Here is a 16,722-nt window from a genome sequence, read left to right on the forward strand (position 1 = left end):
GAGCCACTTGAGAGGTAAGAATGTATTTTGCACTGCTGTGTCATGTGATGTGAACCATGATGTTTAGGTATTTGCTAACTCTGTTAAATCTCTACAGATCAGGGTGTGATGGCTGTTCAGGACAAGTGGCAGGAACAGAAAACTGAAAAGTCAACACTGCTGGTGCTGCTCATTTCAGCTGCCCAGTGCGAGATGACCAGAGCAGCCTTCTGATCTTTGGTGATGATGGTGTGGCAGACTTAATGAGGCATTTCAGAGAGCCACTTGAGAGGTAAGAATGTATTTTGCACTGCTGTGTCATGTGATGTGAACCATGATGTTTGAATATTTGCTAACTCTGTTAAATCTCTACAGATCAGGGTGTGATGGCTGTTCAGGACAAGTGGCAGGAACAGAAAACTGAAAAGTCAACACTGCTGGTGCTGCTCATTTCAGCTGCCCAGTGCGAGAGGGGCTTCTCTGCACAGAACCGTATAAGAATGGAGAGGCTTGAGGACTATGATCCAAGTCCTGCTGTGAACCGCTGGATACACTCAGCCAAGTGTGCCAGGCGACCTGACTACAAAAAGATGTGGGACAGGGATGAACTCTGTGTTTAATTGAGGGTAAATCATTGTGCTCCTAAATTTTTTCTGTGCTCCTAATTTTTTTCCATTTAGGAGCACCTGTGCTCCTAGTAAAAAAGCTAAGTGTACAGCCCTGCTTCAAGGCCATCATGGATATTGTTGTAAAAAATTGTACAACAATGAAAACAGAAAGGATGCAGGCAACAAAGGTAGAGGAATTATTTCAGATGGGCAAAAAATTGTAAAACCTTTCCCAAAAACAGCTGGATTATAATACTGAGTGAATGCTTACTGATGTTAAAGTTGCATTGTGTATTTCTTGGGTTAATTCTCCCACTTAGCGGTGAGATGGTATATTGCAAGCACCCTCCAAGCATGATTTATTAGCTAATTGCACCATAAATGTCCTAGCTGACACTACACGACTTTATCAAGTATTTCTTCTTGTAATGAGGCTATTTCAGAAAAGTAAATGTAAATTGCATTTAGTAATTTAGCTCATATATGCAAGATGAAAAATGTCAGCGTGTCTTTGATATTTTGGCTTATATTCAGCAAGCAATCAGTGCTAACGTTATTCGACATTACTGTACACGATAACGCTAACGTGGTATCTCCGTACTAAGAATTAGAGATCATCAGGTGATTCAACGTTTCTCGGCAGCTGTAAGCACAACTCTGTCATTCGGTAACTGACTGACAACGTGAAAGAAAGAGCTAGATTTTCAGGTATGTCCCTTGTATGTATTCTAAATGGCAGATTATACGCTTCCGAGAATACTTTGATTTGTTGGCGGAGGTAATTACACATGAATGAACACATATTTCGGAAGAAAAAATATGTTTTTGCTAAGAACACTAAAAATTACACAGTGTGGCTTTAAAGCTCACACACTGTTTAAAGCCATCCAAAACAGTAAACTAGAACAAAACTAATGGTAACCTTAGCCTTTATAAGGCTGTATAAAGTTGTCCAAATTAATATAGATTGTTGTTAAGTGTGCATGTTGTAAAAATAAGCTGTTGTTAGTACTAATACTAGGCTACTTTTTAGCTAAGCAATGCACAATCCTAAAATCGGAAATGGACAAATATCAACAAAGCTCTGAATATTTCATTGCACAGTTCTATGTATTTAAGTATTTGTAATACTTAAGAAACCTGTCGTCTCATTATATTAACAAAAGATGACATGAACATATGTATTCATTGATATTAACAACTCAACGAGCGAAATGTCATGACCTTTCCAAAACGTTCATTGAATTTACTGAATTTCACAATTTATCAAGGCCTGGAAAAAAGGATTTTACAATTCTGTGACTTTTACAGGTTCTCTATGACTGTAGGAACCCTGCTAGTATAACCTTCCTCCTCTCTACACTCAACTGCTGCTTACGCAGCAAGTCAATCATAAATCTAAAGTAGGCTACTCTTCATTTTCCAGAAATCACTGATTTCCAGATCCTAAAGGGTCAAACTTGCAATTGTTGTCAGAATCACAAATGATAGAGGACCTGATTGGGACACGGTCCTTGGCATAGAAAAATAACTGAGTATCTGTGTTTAGGGGTAAAGTCTAACAGGGGAGCATGACAATGTGTGGTGTTACATAAATGCTCTTGACGATGTTCCAAAACATTGCTGACAATTTACTGAGCTTAGACACAACCTGCTCTACACCATTCATGAAGTCATGGCATGGATCCACACCTTTCAAACAAACTCACCTGGCTCCGATGATGTCCTTTTTGGCCAGATCAATACCAGCGATGACCTTGACACGGAGAACACGGGATTCATTCTGTAGTGAGAGAAGAATGTTCAGAAATCAGAAGACCTGAAAAACAGCTTCTCCACTCTAAGTTTTAATTAGGGCTGAACGATTATGGAAAATAATCTAATTGCGATTTTTCTTGCCAATATTGCGATTGCGATGCGATATGGCATTATTTTTTAAGGTGTTTGTCTTGCGAATGTTTCAACAAAAACAAGCAGTAAATCATATAGCATGGGCAATAGGCTATATTAGATTAAAAATAAACTCTCATTTCCTGGAAGTCATACCTCTGTTATGATGACAGGTGGTGCATGAATTGATGGATGACATTTTTTTTTTTACTAGCTACTTCAATCACAATAGTAGGCCTATATTTTGAACTTTCAACCTTGTAGGCCTACATATCAGAACATAAAGTAGGCTACTAGTACTAGGAAGCCTGGTGTAAAGATAAAAAGGAAAGTCAGTAACAAGTCACACAAACAAAAGTGCAGATTGCAAAAATATGAAAATATTAATAGCCTAAATCTTATTACGCAGTTTTTCAGATAATTCACTTTAATGAACGTGATATGTTCTGCATACAGAAATTCCTGATATTCATGGCTGCACAGCACACTGCACTGACTATTCCAACTCTGTCTCTTTAATTCAGCTGTCTGGTTGAAGCCTCAAAATATTGTAAACAAAGTAGCATAGTTGGCTATCTTATCATAGTCTACTGTTTGGACGGGTCAGTTTCCCCACGTCTGTTTCAAGGTAGATAAATACTTTTTTCTCCTTGGGATAAGCCCTTTTGAGTCTTGAAGTTGGAAAACATCTGTATTGAGATGATCAGTCAATTTGAACGCAAGAGTTTTAGATGTCTGCAGCATGCTAATAATGATGCTAACCGGATTTTATATATAATTTAGCTAATCGTCTTCTATGCGTCATTGCTTTCACGATTGTGAATGTTTTATTTGGATTGAATGTGCATGTCGAGGGGCGGGTGCGACAGAGAGAGAGGGAGGGAGGGAGAGGGAGAGAAAGAGGAGAAAGGACAGGAGTTTGAATCTACAGTATACCGTTTGGTGAATTTGCACGCATAGTCTACAATGAAAACTTGCGAAAGACATTCATGCTTTCACCCGAGCAGCGCAGGTGCACCAGTGCAACCTAGAATTTGTTTCAGTCGCACTCTTAAAAATGTTGGTTCAATGGTTCTATCGAGCAGCTTGCCGAGTTCACTCTCTGATAGACTGTTTAAAATATTTGCTACTTTACGCTCGCATGTCACGTGACCAGAAGGTAATCGCATAGGGTAATCGCAGCCTTTGCGGTTGGAAAATTGCACTTCATCATATCGCGATATTATCGCAAATGCAATATATCGTTCAGCCCTAGTTTTAATTAGGCCTAGCTTAAGTATTTTCCCACTCCAAAATGATAATACAATACAAATCTCATGGTAGTTACAGGGCTGAAGTACAAGCAATCAACATACAGCTACATGTAGCTACCACGACACCCTGGCAAAAATACCCTTGCCATTTTACATTAACAGAGCTCTCTATGCCATGACTGGAATATAGGCAAGACAGCTTTCAACACCACATCAATTTATTACATTAATGTAAGTGGTCTCCACAATTGAAGATGTACTGTATATTAACAGCACAGGAGTGCATGCTCTTAGCAGGTCTAAGCAATTCAATCAAGCATATCGTGGTCTGTAAGAGGTGTCAAACAGAGGACACCGCTGCCTCTTTAAGGTGCTTTGAGGTCAATACCTGATGCAGATGAGTGGCTATAAGTGGAAAAGTGTGAGGGCATAAACAGTGCATAAATGCCCTTGTGCCAGGTGAAATTCAAGAGAATTGTGGTATTTGTGATGTTAGCATGAGGTGTTTTTTGGTCACAAGAAATAGCACAAACACAAGCAAAAAATAAGCAGTTAACGTCATGGCTGAAGAAGGAACCAATCCTGAGTACTTGTGGGGTGGGTAAGTAAATATTCATCAAAGGTGCTACAGTGGGGAGAATATTTGAACCCATGCTAAAGTTGACTAAAAAGAGGAATATAAAATCATCTTTTGCACATTGATATTAATGCCTTAATTTAAAAAAAATCGTAAAAATCCATCCTTTAAAGACAATGAAGAGTATTGTGGTTCAATTCCTAATCCCAACATATTTTTGTGTACAATTTTAAATGTTTCCAATGCATTGAAGGTTTCCTATAAGGTTACATTTCAGTTTTTTCTGCTACTGGGCTTCTCTTGCAGATGGTACAGTATTTCACAACAGTTGTAAATACCATTCTTGGCTAGTACACTTCTTCCTGGGGCCCGTTGCACAAAAGCAGAATTAAGATATCCGGGATAAGTTACTGAGCTGCGCTCAATGAATCCAAAACAAGAGCATACCGGCTAAATTGGTTGCACAAAGACCAATCCAGGATGAGCAGACACGGATTCATCAAGCCAGGTGTAAGTTATCCGGTATGTGTGCGCGTTCTCGTTTCTCCCCCAAATAACTCACGGTTGGAATAACAAAGACGCAAAAAATAGCGTCTTGCACACAAATTGAACAACCGCTTTTGATATAGACCAACAACGAGGTAAAGTTTTACTTTTTTGGATGGGGGATCATGATTATTTCTGTTACATAGCGGGAGTAGGTGTGGCAGATCAACTGAATGCAAATTACGTATGCACCCACGTGTGATAGCTTCCTTGTCTCGGCACGCAACGTCATTAAGGAAGCGCTTTGCCGCCGCAAAGATGCACAAAGTATCTTAATTAGTCTTAAAAGCCGAATTAGTTGTAAACACCTTCGAAAAATGTCCCCTCCACTTCCAATCAACTACTACAGCAGCCTATTCATCAAAAATCTGTCAAAAAAGACGCAAACAACGAGTAGGCTATGTTATTAATTATAAGGCCACCATAATTTAAATGACATCCATATGGTATTAGGCAGACATTCTGCTGTGTTTTGCGAGTAAATGCATGTAGCAAATAATATATAAATGGAATCTACAGCTCTTTAAAAAAAATCATGTGGAGGTCTCATTTGAATGATTTGAAGCAAGCCATTTCGTTTTGCAACCAACACGGACAACTAGTAGTAAACAAAAACCAAACCAGCCTGTGCTACACTAGCAAACAAAGCAAGCCAAGGGGTAGCCATTTCGAGGTGCAACCAACACCTCCCACACGCAATTAGCACAATCAATCAGAGTACGCCCAAAACCCCGACGCCAAAAGCTAGCCCCGACTGAGCAAGCTCAATAGCCGGCTTCACACCGTCGGGCCAAAGCCGAGCCAGCCGTGCCGTGCCGGGGCTAATTGCTTTCACACCTCTTGGTGCGGTGCTAACTGCGGGCCAAATCGGGCCTACTAGCCCCTGATTTCTGCCGGGGCTACGGTCGGGCCAGGGGCGGTGTCAAGGTGAAGGCGGAGTCAACCCGCTGCTGTGTGTGGAGTCGACAAACATGCACATCTAATTTAGAGATAGCGGTTATGTCCATGTTAAAGATATTTGTCTGTAAGTAGGCTAACTCCGTCCAGAGATCACCATGTAGCACAGTAGTGAACTAACATAACTAACTAACATAGACAAGCGTCCCACTCATTTAGGCTAGGCTATTCCTGCCAGTGTGCTTTCTTCGACCAAAGATCCTTAAATATTATTAGCCCAGCTTGACGTTACATTATAAACTTTATCATGCTAGCGCAAACTTCTCCTTTTAGTACACCAGAAGAATACATAAACGCCTGGACATGTAGTGATTTTCACCATAGACCTAAAAGATTTTCACCGCTTATGAAAATGACATTGCAGGTCGTTTGTTTGGTTGGAACAGGGAATCGCGTTGCCGGGGACAACAGGACATTTTCACTCACGCACTCCGACCCATTGATGTATTATGTCTCTGCTCTGACCCCTTTCGTTCGGAAATTCTAAAATAACTATGTTTGTTAATGCTTCAAAATAACATTTAATAAATTAACCTTACAATTTCCAGTAGCCATAGATTTGTGGATTTGAACAAAGTCCCGTTTGGTTCTTAGCAGGAGCGTCTGCTACTGGGTCATTCCACGCCAAATCAACCAGAGCCCACGCACTTGCGTCTCAAAAAAATCTGAAAAAAATACCATGTGTGCCTATGTTACCCAGGAGACACACTGTGAAATGTTTTTGTGCTAAGATCAATACTTTTCAAGTAACAGCCAGTTTTACAGGGGGAGGGGGGTGTCAAATTTGTTCTGCCTCTTTTTTTTGTCAAAGTTCACAAGCTCATTGCTCAAGAACTAGAATCTGTAGGAGGCTCAAATTTTGCAGGCTGGTGCATAAATAGGAATAGTATGCAGTAAAATCACCACGAGTAGTCTGGATGATCCTGCATGGTCATAGCAATCCCTCAAAGTTGATCAAAATTTTATTGGAGTTTTTGGCTGGGTTCTGTTTAGGCCTTCAGAAGACACATTTTTACTCAACATAGACTCTTGGGTTTTTTTTCTTATTGAGATAAGTAGAAACACTCTCCGAAAAAGCAATGAAGAGAAAAGAAAATCCATCAGGGACTGAACAGCAGACCTCACAAGTTTGAAAAATAAATTTGGATCTCATATTCAGAGCACCCTAACGCCTTGTGGGAATATACAAAGATTTTTTTTATATTTTTTTTCTATAATCTGCATTACCTCTTCTTTTTAAAAACACCAATTTGACTTGTCTTATGCAAATCTTTCTTTTTCATTTCCCACCCTGAACAAGGGCAAAATGCACCATAGAGATCTATTGAGAGATTTGTTTTGTATAGAGTAACCACTAGGTGCCACTAAAATCACTGAATCACTGAAATTGCCGGGTGGGGACAAAACATATTGATCTCAATGGTGCATTTTGTCCATGTTTAGAGTGGAAAATGAAAAAGAAAGATTCGCATAAGACAAGTCAAATTGGTGTGTTTAAAAAGAAGAGGTAATGCAGATTAACAAAAAAAATATTAAAAAAATCTTTGTATATTCCCACAAGGTGTTAGGGTGCTCTGAATATGAGATCCAAAATTATTTTTCAAACTTGTGAGGTCTGCTGTTCAGTCCCTGATGAATTTTCTTTTCTCTTCATTGCTTTTTCAGAGAGTGTTTCTACTGATCTCAATAAGAGAAAAAAAATCAAGAGCCTATGTTGAGTAAAAATATGTCTTCTGTAAGCCTAAACAGAGCCCAGCCAAGAACTCCAATACAATTTTGATCAACTTTGAGGGACTGCTATGACCATGCAGGATCATCCAGACTACTCGTGGTGATTTTACTGCATACTATTCCTATTTATGCACCAGCCTGCAAAATTTGAGCCTCCTACAGATTCTAGTTCTTGAGCAATGAGCTTGTGAACTTTGACAAAAAAAAGAGGTAGAACAAATTTGACACCCCCCTCCCCCTGTAAAACTGGCTGTTACTTGAAAAATATTGATCTTAGCACAAAAACATTTTACAGAGTGTCTCCTGGGTAACATAGGCACACATGGTATTTTTTTCAGATTTTTTTGAGACGCAAGTGCGTGGGCTCTGGTTGATTTGGCGTGGAATGACCCTACTGCCTTCAAAATATTTTCGATAGCCTACTCTGCGCTTGGAGTTTGGTGCTAGGCTGTGGACTCGCAGCATCGTCGTCAAACTAATTCCACTGGAGCTCCATGCGGATTTTTCTGTCTATGGATCACTGTAACCTACACACAGCCTTACAAAAGTTTACTGCTCTTCCAGTCAGGTAAAATGTTATTTATGTTACATAACTCATTTAGATACACGTATGTGTCTGTGCCATGCGTTTCTTTAGGAATTCACCGTCATGGTTAGCCCCATAGAAATAAGGCACACAAACGGACAATAAATGGTGACTGACTGCACAGCATAGGAAAGAGAGATACGGGACTTTCTGCTTATCCTGCTTGAAAAGGTGTGGTAATGGTGACGTTTTCACAAGCGAGGGCGTGCCGAGATGTAATGCGGAGAGGCTAATGGCCTGACAGTCTGAACGCAAAGGTGAGGCTTGTGGACCCGGGCTATTAGCACCAGTTTGGCCCGAAGTTAGCCCGGCCCAAGCTGGCCCGACGGTGTGAAGCCGGCTAATGTCTCCCGACGAGATCCCGACGGGAAAAAAGTCTCCCGACCACCTCCGACGTACTGGGACACACCGGACCAATTTCTTCCCAACCCCATACAACTCCTCCAGACGTCCAACCGTCGGGTTGGTGTATCTCCTGCTTTAGATATGCGTGTGGAATGTTGGTAAACGTCATTCTCTGATGCCTCAAGAGTGCTGCTGGCCTGAAAGCTAGTAGCCTGAGCTTTTAGCTCAATTGTCAGCACACTCAACTCTCGATCCGAGGTGTCACTGGGTCTGGGCAAGTCCGGGTGTGTGCAGTGCTGAACCGTGCAGGTTTAACATATCACAGGTTACACTAGCATGTCTCTTGTCACTCTCATGTCAGAAAGGAGGTTTACCAAACATATTCTGCACAGAGCTACTAGCTGGCTACCGTTACACTCACCCCCCTCGATGGGATCCTGTTAACTGGGGATAAACCATAGATAAACAATATCACGTCATCATGAGCAGGCAGTTTTACCTAATTCATTGCAGATGTGGCTCTGATTCGACAAATGTGACTCTCCACGGCAAAATCGCTTGACGCAACAGGCGTTTCTGAGAAAAATGACCATTTATGTTACTTGTGCTAAAATCGTGGAATTTTTTTGTCTGTGTTTTGAAACAGTGGTCTACGGCCGTCAATCATAAAACCACAAGCCTACTTCTGCACGAACATATGGTATTGACGTGTCCATAATACAATTTACAAAAACGGACCTTATTTCTGCGATCAGTTGAAGAACAGTTATTGCTCCACAGCCCTAAATTTGTGTTAATTTGGGAGAGTGCCGCCTGCAGCTCATACTGATTTGGGGAGAGATAGCTCACTTCGGTAGGCCTAGAGAGGCTACTATAATTTTGAATGGTTGCGTTAAATTGTGTTAATAATGAAGGGTTTAAATTACAATAAACAAGTGTAACCTACTGGGAAAAACATCAATGATATCACCAGGGTTTGAACCAACGCCACGCAGATTACCGAGCATGCATGCGAGGCGGTTACCAGGAGCGCCACCACAAGCATTTTAAAATGCAGTACCAACTCCCTCTTTCATAAGGCCTACATCGTTAAAATGTGGGCAATGCAGTAGCCTAACTTTGGCGATTTTAGAAGATAGCCCATAGCGAAGCAAATTTTTCGGCACTTGATTTCGTCTTTGGAAGAGTTGGACTCTCCCTTCAGGCCTACAGCCATCAAGATAATGCAATGCAACGTTGCAATTGTTGCGTTTGCGGGAAATGTATCTAGCTCTGTGAAAGCTTTCGATCCCAAATTAACATGGCAACGTTGCCTATGACTAAAGTGTCTAAGTAATCATAACAAGTTTGAAATTGCTAGGTAGTGTGTTGGTAGCGCGTCAGTCTCCTTATTTGCACGCTATCGATGAGGCGCAAGTTCGAATCTACAGCTTGTTTTTTTGCCAAAGGCCCATGTTGCCTTTTGTTTATGGACAGTCAAAAAAAAGGTTTAGTCAGGCATATCGATTTATTTGTCATGGACACAAAGGGGACCTTTTTGTGGAAACCCACGTCTTCATTGCACAGAAGTAGGTTCAATCGGCTCAACGCAAAGTTAGTGTGGTTAACGTTATCATTTCTAGAATCGGAGTCACATCTGCAGTAAATTTGCCTGCTCGTGATGACGTGCTAATTGATTATCCCCAGTTAACAGGATCCCGTCGAGATCCGTAACACCGTTCACGGCACCAACGTCACGTGTTGTGTTTACCGTGTGGCTTAGCCCAACACTAGCCCAGAATCAATGTGGCCCCAAGTTTGAGATTGTCCTGCTCAGTAAGTGTTAATCTGAACAAACTGTTGATATAAGTAGATGTGGCTAATTTTGGAGACCATGGGGGTATTCCATCAACCTCGCTAAACAAGGCGGCGCTCAACAGAAATAGCCTGGCTTGAACTAGCGTAGACTTTCACTTCAGGCTGAAGCCGTTCCATTTAGAGATGCACCGATATGGAATTTTAGGGCCGATAACGATAACCGATATTTATCGGCTTGTTGTGGCCGATACCGATACGATAACCGATATTACTGTTGGAGAAAAAATATGCAAAAATAAATTCAAAATTCGAAAATAAAATAAATTCAAAATTCAAAAACGAAAATGAACATTTAATGCATAATTCAATTGCAGTAATTGTATACCACCAATGACTGACATAACTGATAATAATCCTCAGTGGTAGGCTACAGCAGTCAACAGCAGCAATAGCCTGGGCCTATGCGTGTCTCCTTTAAGTGAACATGACGTCATTGAGGTGCGAGTGAGTGAGTGGCAAGGGACAGTGCATGAATCGCTCTCATATGGAGTAAACACTAGAGCCCGACCGATATATCGGCCGGCCGATATTATCGGCCGATATTAGGCATTTTCAAAACTATCGGTATCGGCCGATAAATATTTTATAACGGCCGATAAATATTTTTTTAATTAGATAAAGGAAACCCGAATATTGATCCTCCATTCACATTTCTAGTGTTGTAATTACGTGGTATTCCACCAGAGGGCGCATCTTCTTACTGCAAGACACGCACTCTGCTTGACTAGTTAGTTCTACTTCCTAAACAACGACAACAAATTGCAGTTTGCGTGTCATAGTTTTCTGAAGTGGTTTGTGTGTTCATGGTAGGATGATTTTCTCGTGAAATGTAATTCTCATTTCTTCTAAAAGCCTAAATAAATGCAAGAATGTTTATCGGACATGCTTGATTTTTACTGCTGTAGACTAACGTTAATCTTAGAGCCACTGGTCACAATGTTAAGTCCAAAGCTAAAATAAATTGAACGTTAGCATTGTTGAGTGCTGGAGGCCAATTTGAATGTTGTTGTATTTGTAAAACATAAACGTGGTTATACTGAGGATATTGATAGCAGCACTGTATTGTCTCTCCCCAACCGTCATCCCGTTGATTTTCTGATCATAAGGGGAGCTAATTTAGTTACAGGCTGCGTCAACATTTAGCGAGGGAGAGTTAAAGCGGAGTAATGAAGGATCTTTGATTTAGCTAGTGGAATTTAGCCGGTGGAAGTCGTATGATGCATCCTTAAAAACAAAAAACTCTGTTTGCTAACTACTGTATTAATCTGCTGTTGACTTGTTCACAAAGATCGCTCAGATTGTCCATGGGGGTCCTATCAGTGCTGTCAGTGAGTGTAAATTGTTACATTAAGCTCACGAAGACGGCACACAAAATAAATATGAAACAAGTCTTCAGAGCTAACCTTAATTCCCAAACACTCACATACTCCTTTGTTCTAGTCTTCACTTTTTTTGCATTTCAACGAAGGTGTTTACACCAAGCATGGTTTACAAAGGTTAAAGGTAAAGTAAAAATAATATTTTGTGCAGTGGTGGTTATCAAAGGTGAAAAGACCACACTACTTAGCCTATTTAATTTAAAAAAATACTGTATAAGAATGTGTTATTAGGAAACCAGATGGTAAGGCCTGTTTAAACAGATAACGCCCCATCTTGATCAACATTTTATAGGAGAACGTTTTTAAATTATGTTGGTTAAAAATGATTATCGGCCGATATATCGGTTATCGGCTATGGAAACGCTCAAATATCGATATCGGTATCGGTCCTCAAAATCCCATATCGGTCGGGCTCTAGTAAACACTCAACGCAGATATATGGCTAGAAGCTGTGAAAAATCTAGCGACCAAATCAGAGTTTCGTGGGAAACTTATGTATAGTTTTAGCAGCGGTTAATTAAATAAAGCTGCAACTCCTCGGACTGTATCTTGTTGTAGGCTTGATTCCCAATGTGCCACCTCCAGCCGAACCGCAAAAAAAGACGGCCAAATTAGCGGAGTGCTGTCCAGTGAAAGTACCTTCTGTTGCGCACAACCTGCAGTGCTGCAGCGGTAATATTACAAAAACCAACCGAACGAACTGCAAATATAACACTTAGAACTATATCTACGGATTTGTTCCACCAAAAACTTTGTTTGTCTTCTCCCCGACTAGCGCGGCAGTAGGCTACGTGCAGACATAACACACCAGCAAAACAATTCACTTCTGAGTAGGCTGAGCTTCGCTCTCTGCTTAGGTTAAAATGAAGATCGTTCAGGAGAGGATTTTGGGCTGCATCTAAACGCAGATCTTGTTAGAATGGTGAAATACATCCACACAGCTGGCATTATTTTCAGGAAGAAGTAGCCAACCAAGCTCAAGTAGCATGCAGCCAGACGGGCCTTATGTAGTTGGGAAATTAGGGCTTTAAAAAATATCGGCGCAAATTATCGGCCGAAATTCTGTTATCGGACCGATAATAATATTTTAAAAATGTCACTTATCGGCCAATAATATATCGGCCGCCGATATATCGTGCATCTCTAGTTCCATTAACTCAAGTTAGCTGCATCTTGCCCTCGTTTATTCAAACAAGGCTTAAATCAGCTTCATGTCTGCTCGTGCACGAGGTAGAAAACTAGACCTAACCCGTAGATTGACAAAAAGAGGATATATGTCGCAAAAGTAAGGCAAACTAGAAGATTTCAGTTTGATTTACAAGCGCCATCTACAATAATCCTTGGACCACACACATGTCAAGTTCAAACATTTTAATTTGCGTAATTTTCATAAATTCTTTGAAAAGTTCTATTTCTTCTATTTTTGAAGTTGTAGGCTACAGGTGACGAAAGCACAGGTTGACGGAACCATCTTTTGGGACTGGTTTTCCGACTTTTTTTTGCAACACAAATTAATTTAGCTCGGCAGTTTGCCTGCCACAGAGCAGGTTATTTCAGAAGCATATGTTACCCCAGCAACTCAGCTGAGATTCCTGTTAGCGGGAGTAATGGACCCGAACTCTCTCTAAAATTAGCGAGGCTTAACAAAGTTAGCCAGGATTAACGGTTAGCGGGGTTGATGGAATACCCCCCATGTTTTGTTTTCATTTTTTCATTCAAAATCATGTTGTGAGTGAGATACTTGCATAGAAGGGACACACTTGTCTTGTTCTCTAACTAAAGGCTGGCTTACATTGTACGATTTTGGTCTATTTTAACAGTCGGCGACTAAATTTCCGAAATCGGGCGTAAATCATGGGAGTTGTACTGGAATAGCGGCGTGCTTAGCGGTTTTAAGTCCTTGTCAGTCTTTTTCTGGTTTTGCCGTTACGACAAACATGTTTGATATTATCGGAAGTCTTTCCAGTCGTGGCTCATGCAAATAGTGACGTGAACATTAAAAACCAATAGTGACCTCGCTCCAACACCAAACAGGAAGGGCCAAAATAGGCGACAGCTGTAACGCCTATATGATTATTTGTTATTTCATTCTTCTTATACATTTTTAGTCTAATTATTCTACGTGACAGAACAGCTCTATATCTGTTAGGGATGTCACACATTAAACAATGCTGCAGAAACGCGAAAAAATTACTTTGATATGAGATATCAAAATTACTTTGATATGAGATCTGAGACTGGCCTGTGACTAGAAACTCAATGAACTGTCTTTAGATGTGAGAGGGTCTGAGAATGTAGTCTTTCAAAAATCTTTTCCAAATCTTTGCAAAGTCTGTCAATGTAAAGTAGGCTTAAACCACACTGACCTAACTAAATCCCACTGCCCACTTCTTGCTGAACAAGGTGCATAGTCTCCCAAGCAATGATGAGCACATACACTAGACATGGTACACCACTAACACCTGGCCATCAAAGTCCAACCACATCCAATTAGGTTAGCCAATGAAGACCACCTACATCCAATAGGCTCACACATTAACAAATTAGGCCCTCTGAATGAGCTGCATACACAACACAACACAAATCCTGAAGTAGGTAACTTCCACCAGCTTGGTACCACCAATTCCCCTTTCCATCATTCAGATTCAGCACAACTTTCATTGTGTTTTCAAATACCCATGAACATTCAAAACGCCTGAGGTAGGTGAAGTCAAGCCTGTTTCCTTTGCTGATGGAACAATACTGAAGCGCATTACATGAACCATGCTGTGAGGAAAAACCCCGTTTAGGTCTCATTTGGCATTCGTTTGAAATCGGTGCAAAACCAGCCCTGTTAAATAACGGCAAGCAACATAACGCAGCAGCATCGTACACAATGAATTCATCATTCCTTTGGCATTCAACAATGCACAACAAGGCAGTAGGCAAAGCAATGGCGGCAAATAAAGCCTGGCGCTCTCTGCACTGGGCCGTGGGCTACTCGGGCTGCGAGTCCACACAGTTCGTACACTTCAGTTGACCTGGATTTCGGAAAGCTGTGGCTGGAGGTTTGGGAAAGACCTTTTCATACACGACAGCCGACAGGCTCAGGTCTAGGCATACGTTCTGACTGATGATAGAAGCTAGTTGTTGTCGACGTGACTCATGCCTTCTCCACCTCCATAATTAATACGCTAATATTCGTATTGTTATTCGGTAATTTTTATGGTGAAATATATTGATAGCGAGAGCTATCTGCACTGAACTGTTGGAGTGCTCTGCTCCGTAGTTGCTTAACACATCATACACTCTGCTAAAGATGTAGTCTAGACATGGCATTTCCACGTTATTGCTGCACAGAAGATTATATGAAATTGAACAGCGATATCCCGAGCATCGTGCTGACTGACAGACCACTCAGCACGCTGTCATCTTCAACGATATGGCTAATATAATATTAGGTACATTTTCACTTGCCTGTCAACCTTGTTAGCAAACCCACCAGGATTATTATCACTCAACACTCAATGTGGGCATGTAACGTTAAGCTAAAATTGTTAGCACAGCTAAAGCGACGTTACGTTAACTATTGCCAAGTACTCATTTACTGTTTTCCAAAACATAAGCATCTGCCAATGTTAACTTATCCATGCAAACATGGCAAAACTCACAAACGTTGGCCGAGCATAATAGTCATAATGCACTGGTTGACAGATGTAAGTTAAACCCCATAGCTATCTTTAACTCCCAGCCCATGAGTTAAATACTAACATTGTCATAACTTGACCATGTTAAAGTTACAGACCCAAGGAATGTTAACGTTTGACTTAAATACGTTGAGTCAATAAGTGACCAGCAACACCCAGACCTAGCTAACGTTGGTCGTCTTTTAAAGCTAACTCTCACGTTTCTGAGAATGTAGGCTAATACAGCAACAATAAGACAGTGGCATTATTTTTCAATTGACTTTACATATTAGCATGTTAGCTAGCTAGTAATTACATAGCGTACCTAAATTGTGCTACATAACTAACATACAATAACACTATGATCTGTGATGAACAGTAAGTAAGTAGTAATTTAGCTTCCCGAGCTAACAAGCTTGCACTTCACAGTCAAGACGCTGTGAACGAAGTTTAAACATATTGATGCTAACTTACAGACAGCTAACGCTGCTAAAAAAAAATACTGTATGACTGAAACATAGCATTGGATCTTCAACAAGGTAAAGGCTGGTTTGAAGTGTGACGTTACATTTACAGGCGTAAAAATCCACTTACTTCGTCTTCAGAAAGTCCGTAAATTGGTTCAAAATTCGTAGCCATATAGCCAAAAAAAATCACTCACGAATACACTAGCCGCTTAGAAAGCTAGCCAGAACAATAGCAAAGTGCCCCTCCACCTCCTTTACAGACTGTTTTCGTCCGCGGGGAAATCTTTTCTTCGAGTGACACGACTTGGCCTATTTAATTCCAGTCAGTGTTTATACTGTGTGAACTGGCGAAATCTCTTGCTAATGTCACTGTATTTCGCATTAATTCTTGCCACTTCATAACACTGTTCTTAGTGAAACGCTCTTATCGTACAGAATGCTGTCATCCAGTCACTTCCTTCCAGTGAGACACTGCCCACACACGCTGACTGAAGGTGTCTTAAGCCAACCACGACATTCTTCCAAATTTATAGAGCTGAAACTGGCCAATAAAACCAACGGTGAGGCGTTGAACAGTTCAACATTTTTCAACACAAGGCGGTTTCCTGTGTTTTCGTGTAGGACTGACGGCTACTACTCTACCGTTCTCCACTTGAATGGAGTTTTAGCGCCCTCCATTGCACGATCCATTTGTTGTATGAAATAGGAATGTGTAGCGCAGATTCTTGTTTCGGAACATTTTGATGTTACGGTGATTTGTTGTCCCACTCTTTCATTGTTTCACTAATATAATCCGAAGGTTGGCCGTATGCCGTCCTTTCCAGCTACAAACCGCATGAATATAATATGCACATTTCTATTTAACGTCTTAATTAAAGTAGG

General features: G+C 40.8%; 1 protein-coding gene across 7 annotated transcripts in view; it reads right to left on the minus strand.

The window, feature by feature from the left end:
- The window catches only part of nedd4l (NEDD4 like E3 ubiquitin protein ligase), a 64,066-nt gene extending 47,674 nt beyond the window's left edge, over nt 1–16,392 (minus strand). For 2 of the 7 annotated variants that reach the window (XM_062553945.1, XM_062553944.1), the window contains exons 1-2: nt 15,968–16,391; nt 2,297–2,370 (exon numbers count right to left, since the gene is read on the minus strand). In XM_062553945.1, the coding sequence (XP_062409929.1) occupies nt 2,297–2,370; nt 15,968–16,012 (119 nt within the window). In that variant the 5' untranslated portion in view covers nt 16,013–16,391. Of the gene's footprint in view, nt 1–2,296; nt 2,371–15,967 lie in introns of all 7 variants that reach the window. The other 5 variants (XM_062553947.1, XM_062553946.1, XM_062553949.1 and 2 more) reach the window with 3 other exon arrangements.
- Between the last annotated feature and the right edge of the window lie 330 nt (nt 16,393–16,722).

The sequence above is a fragment of the Sardina pilchardus genome, chromosome 14 (assembly GCF_963854185.1).
Source record: "Sardina pilchardus chromosome 14, fSarPil1.1, whole genome shotgun sequence".
NCBI classification, from domain to species: domain Eukaryota; kingdom Metazoa; phylum Chordata; class Actinopteri; order Clupeiformes; family Clupeidae; genus Sardina; species Sardina pilchardus.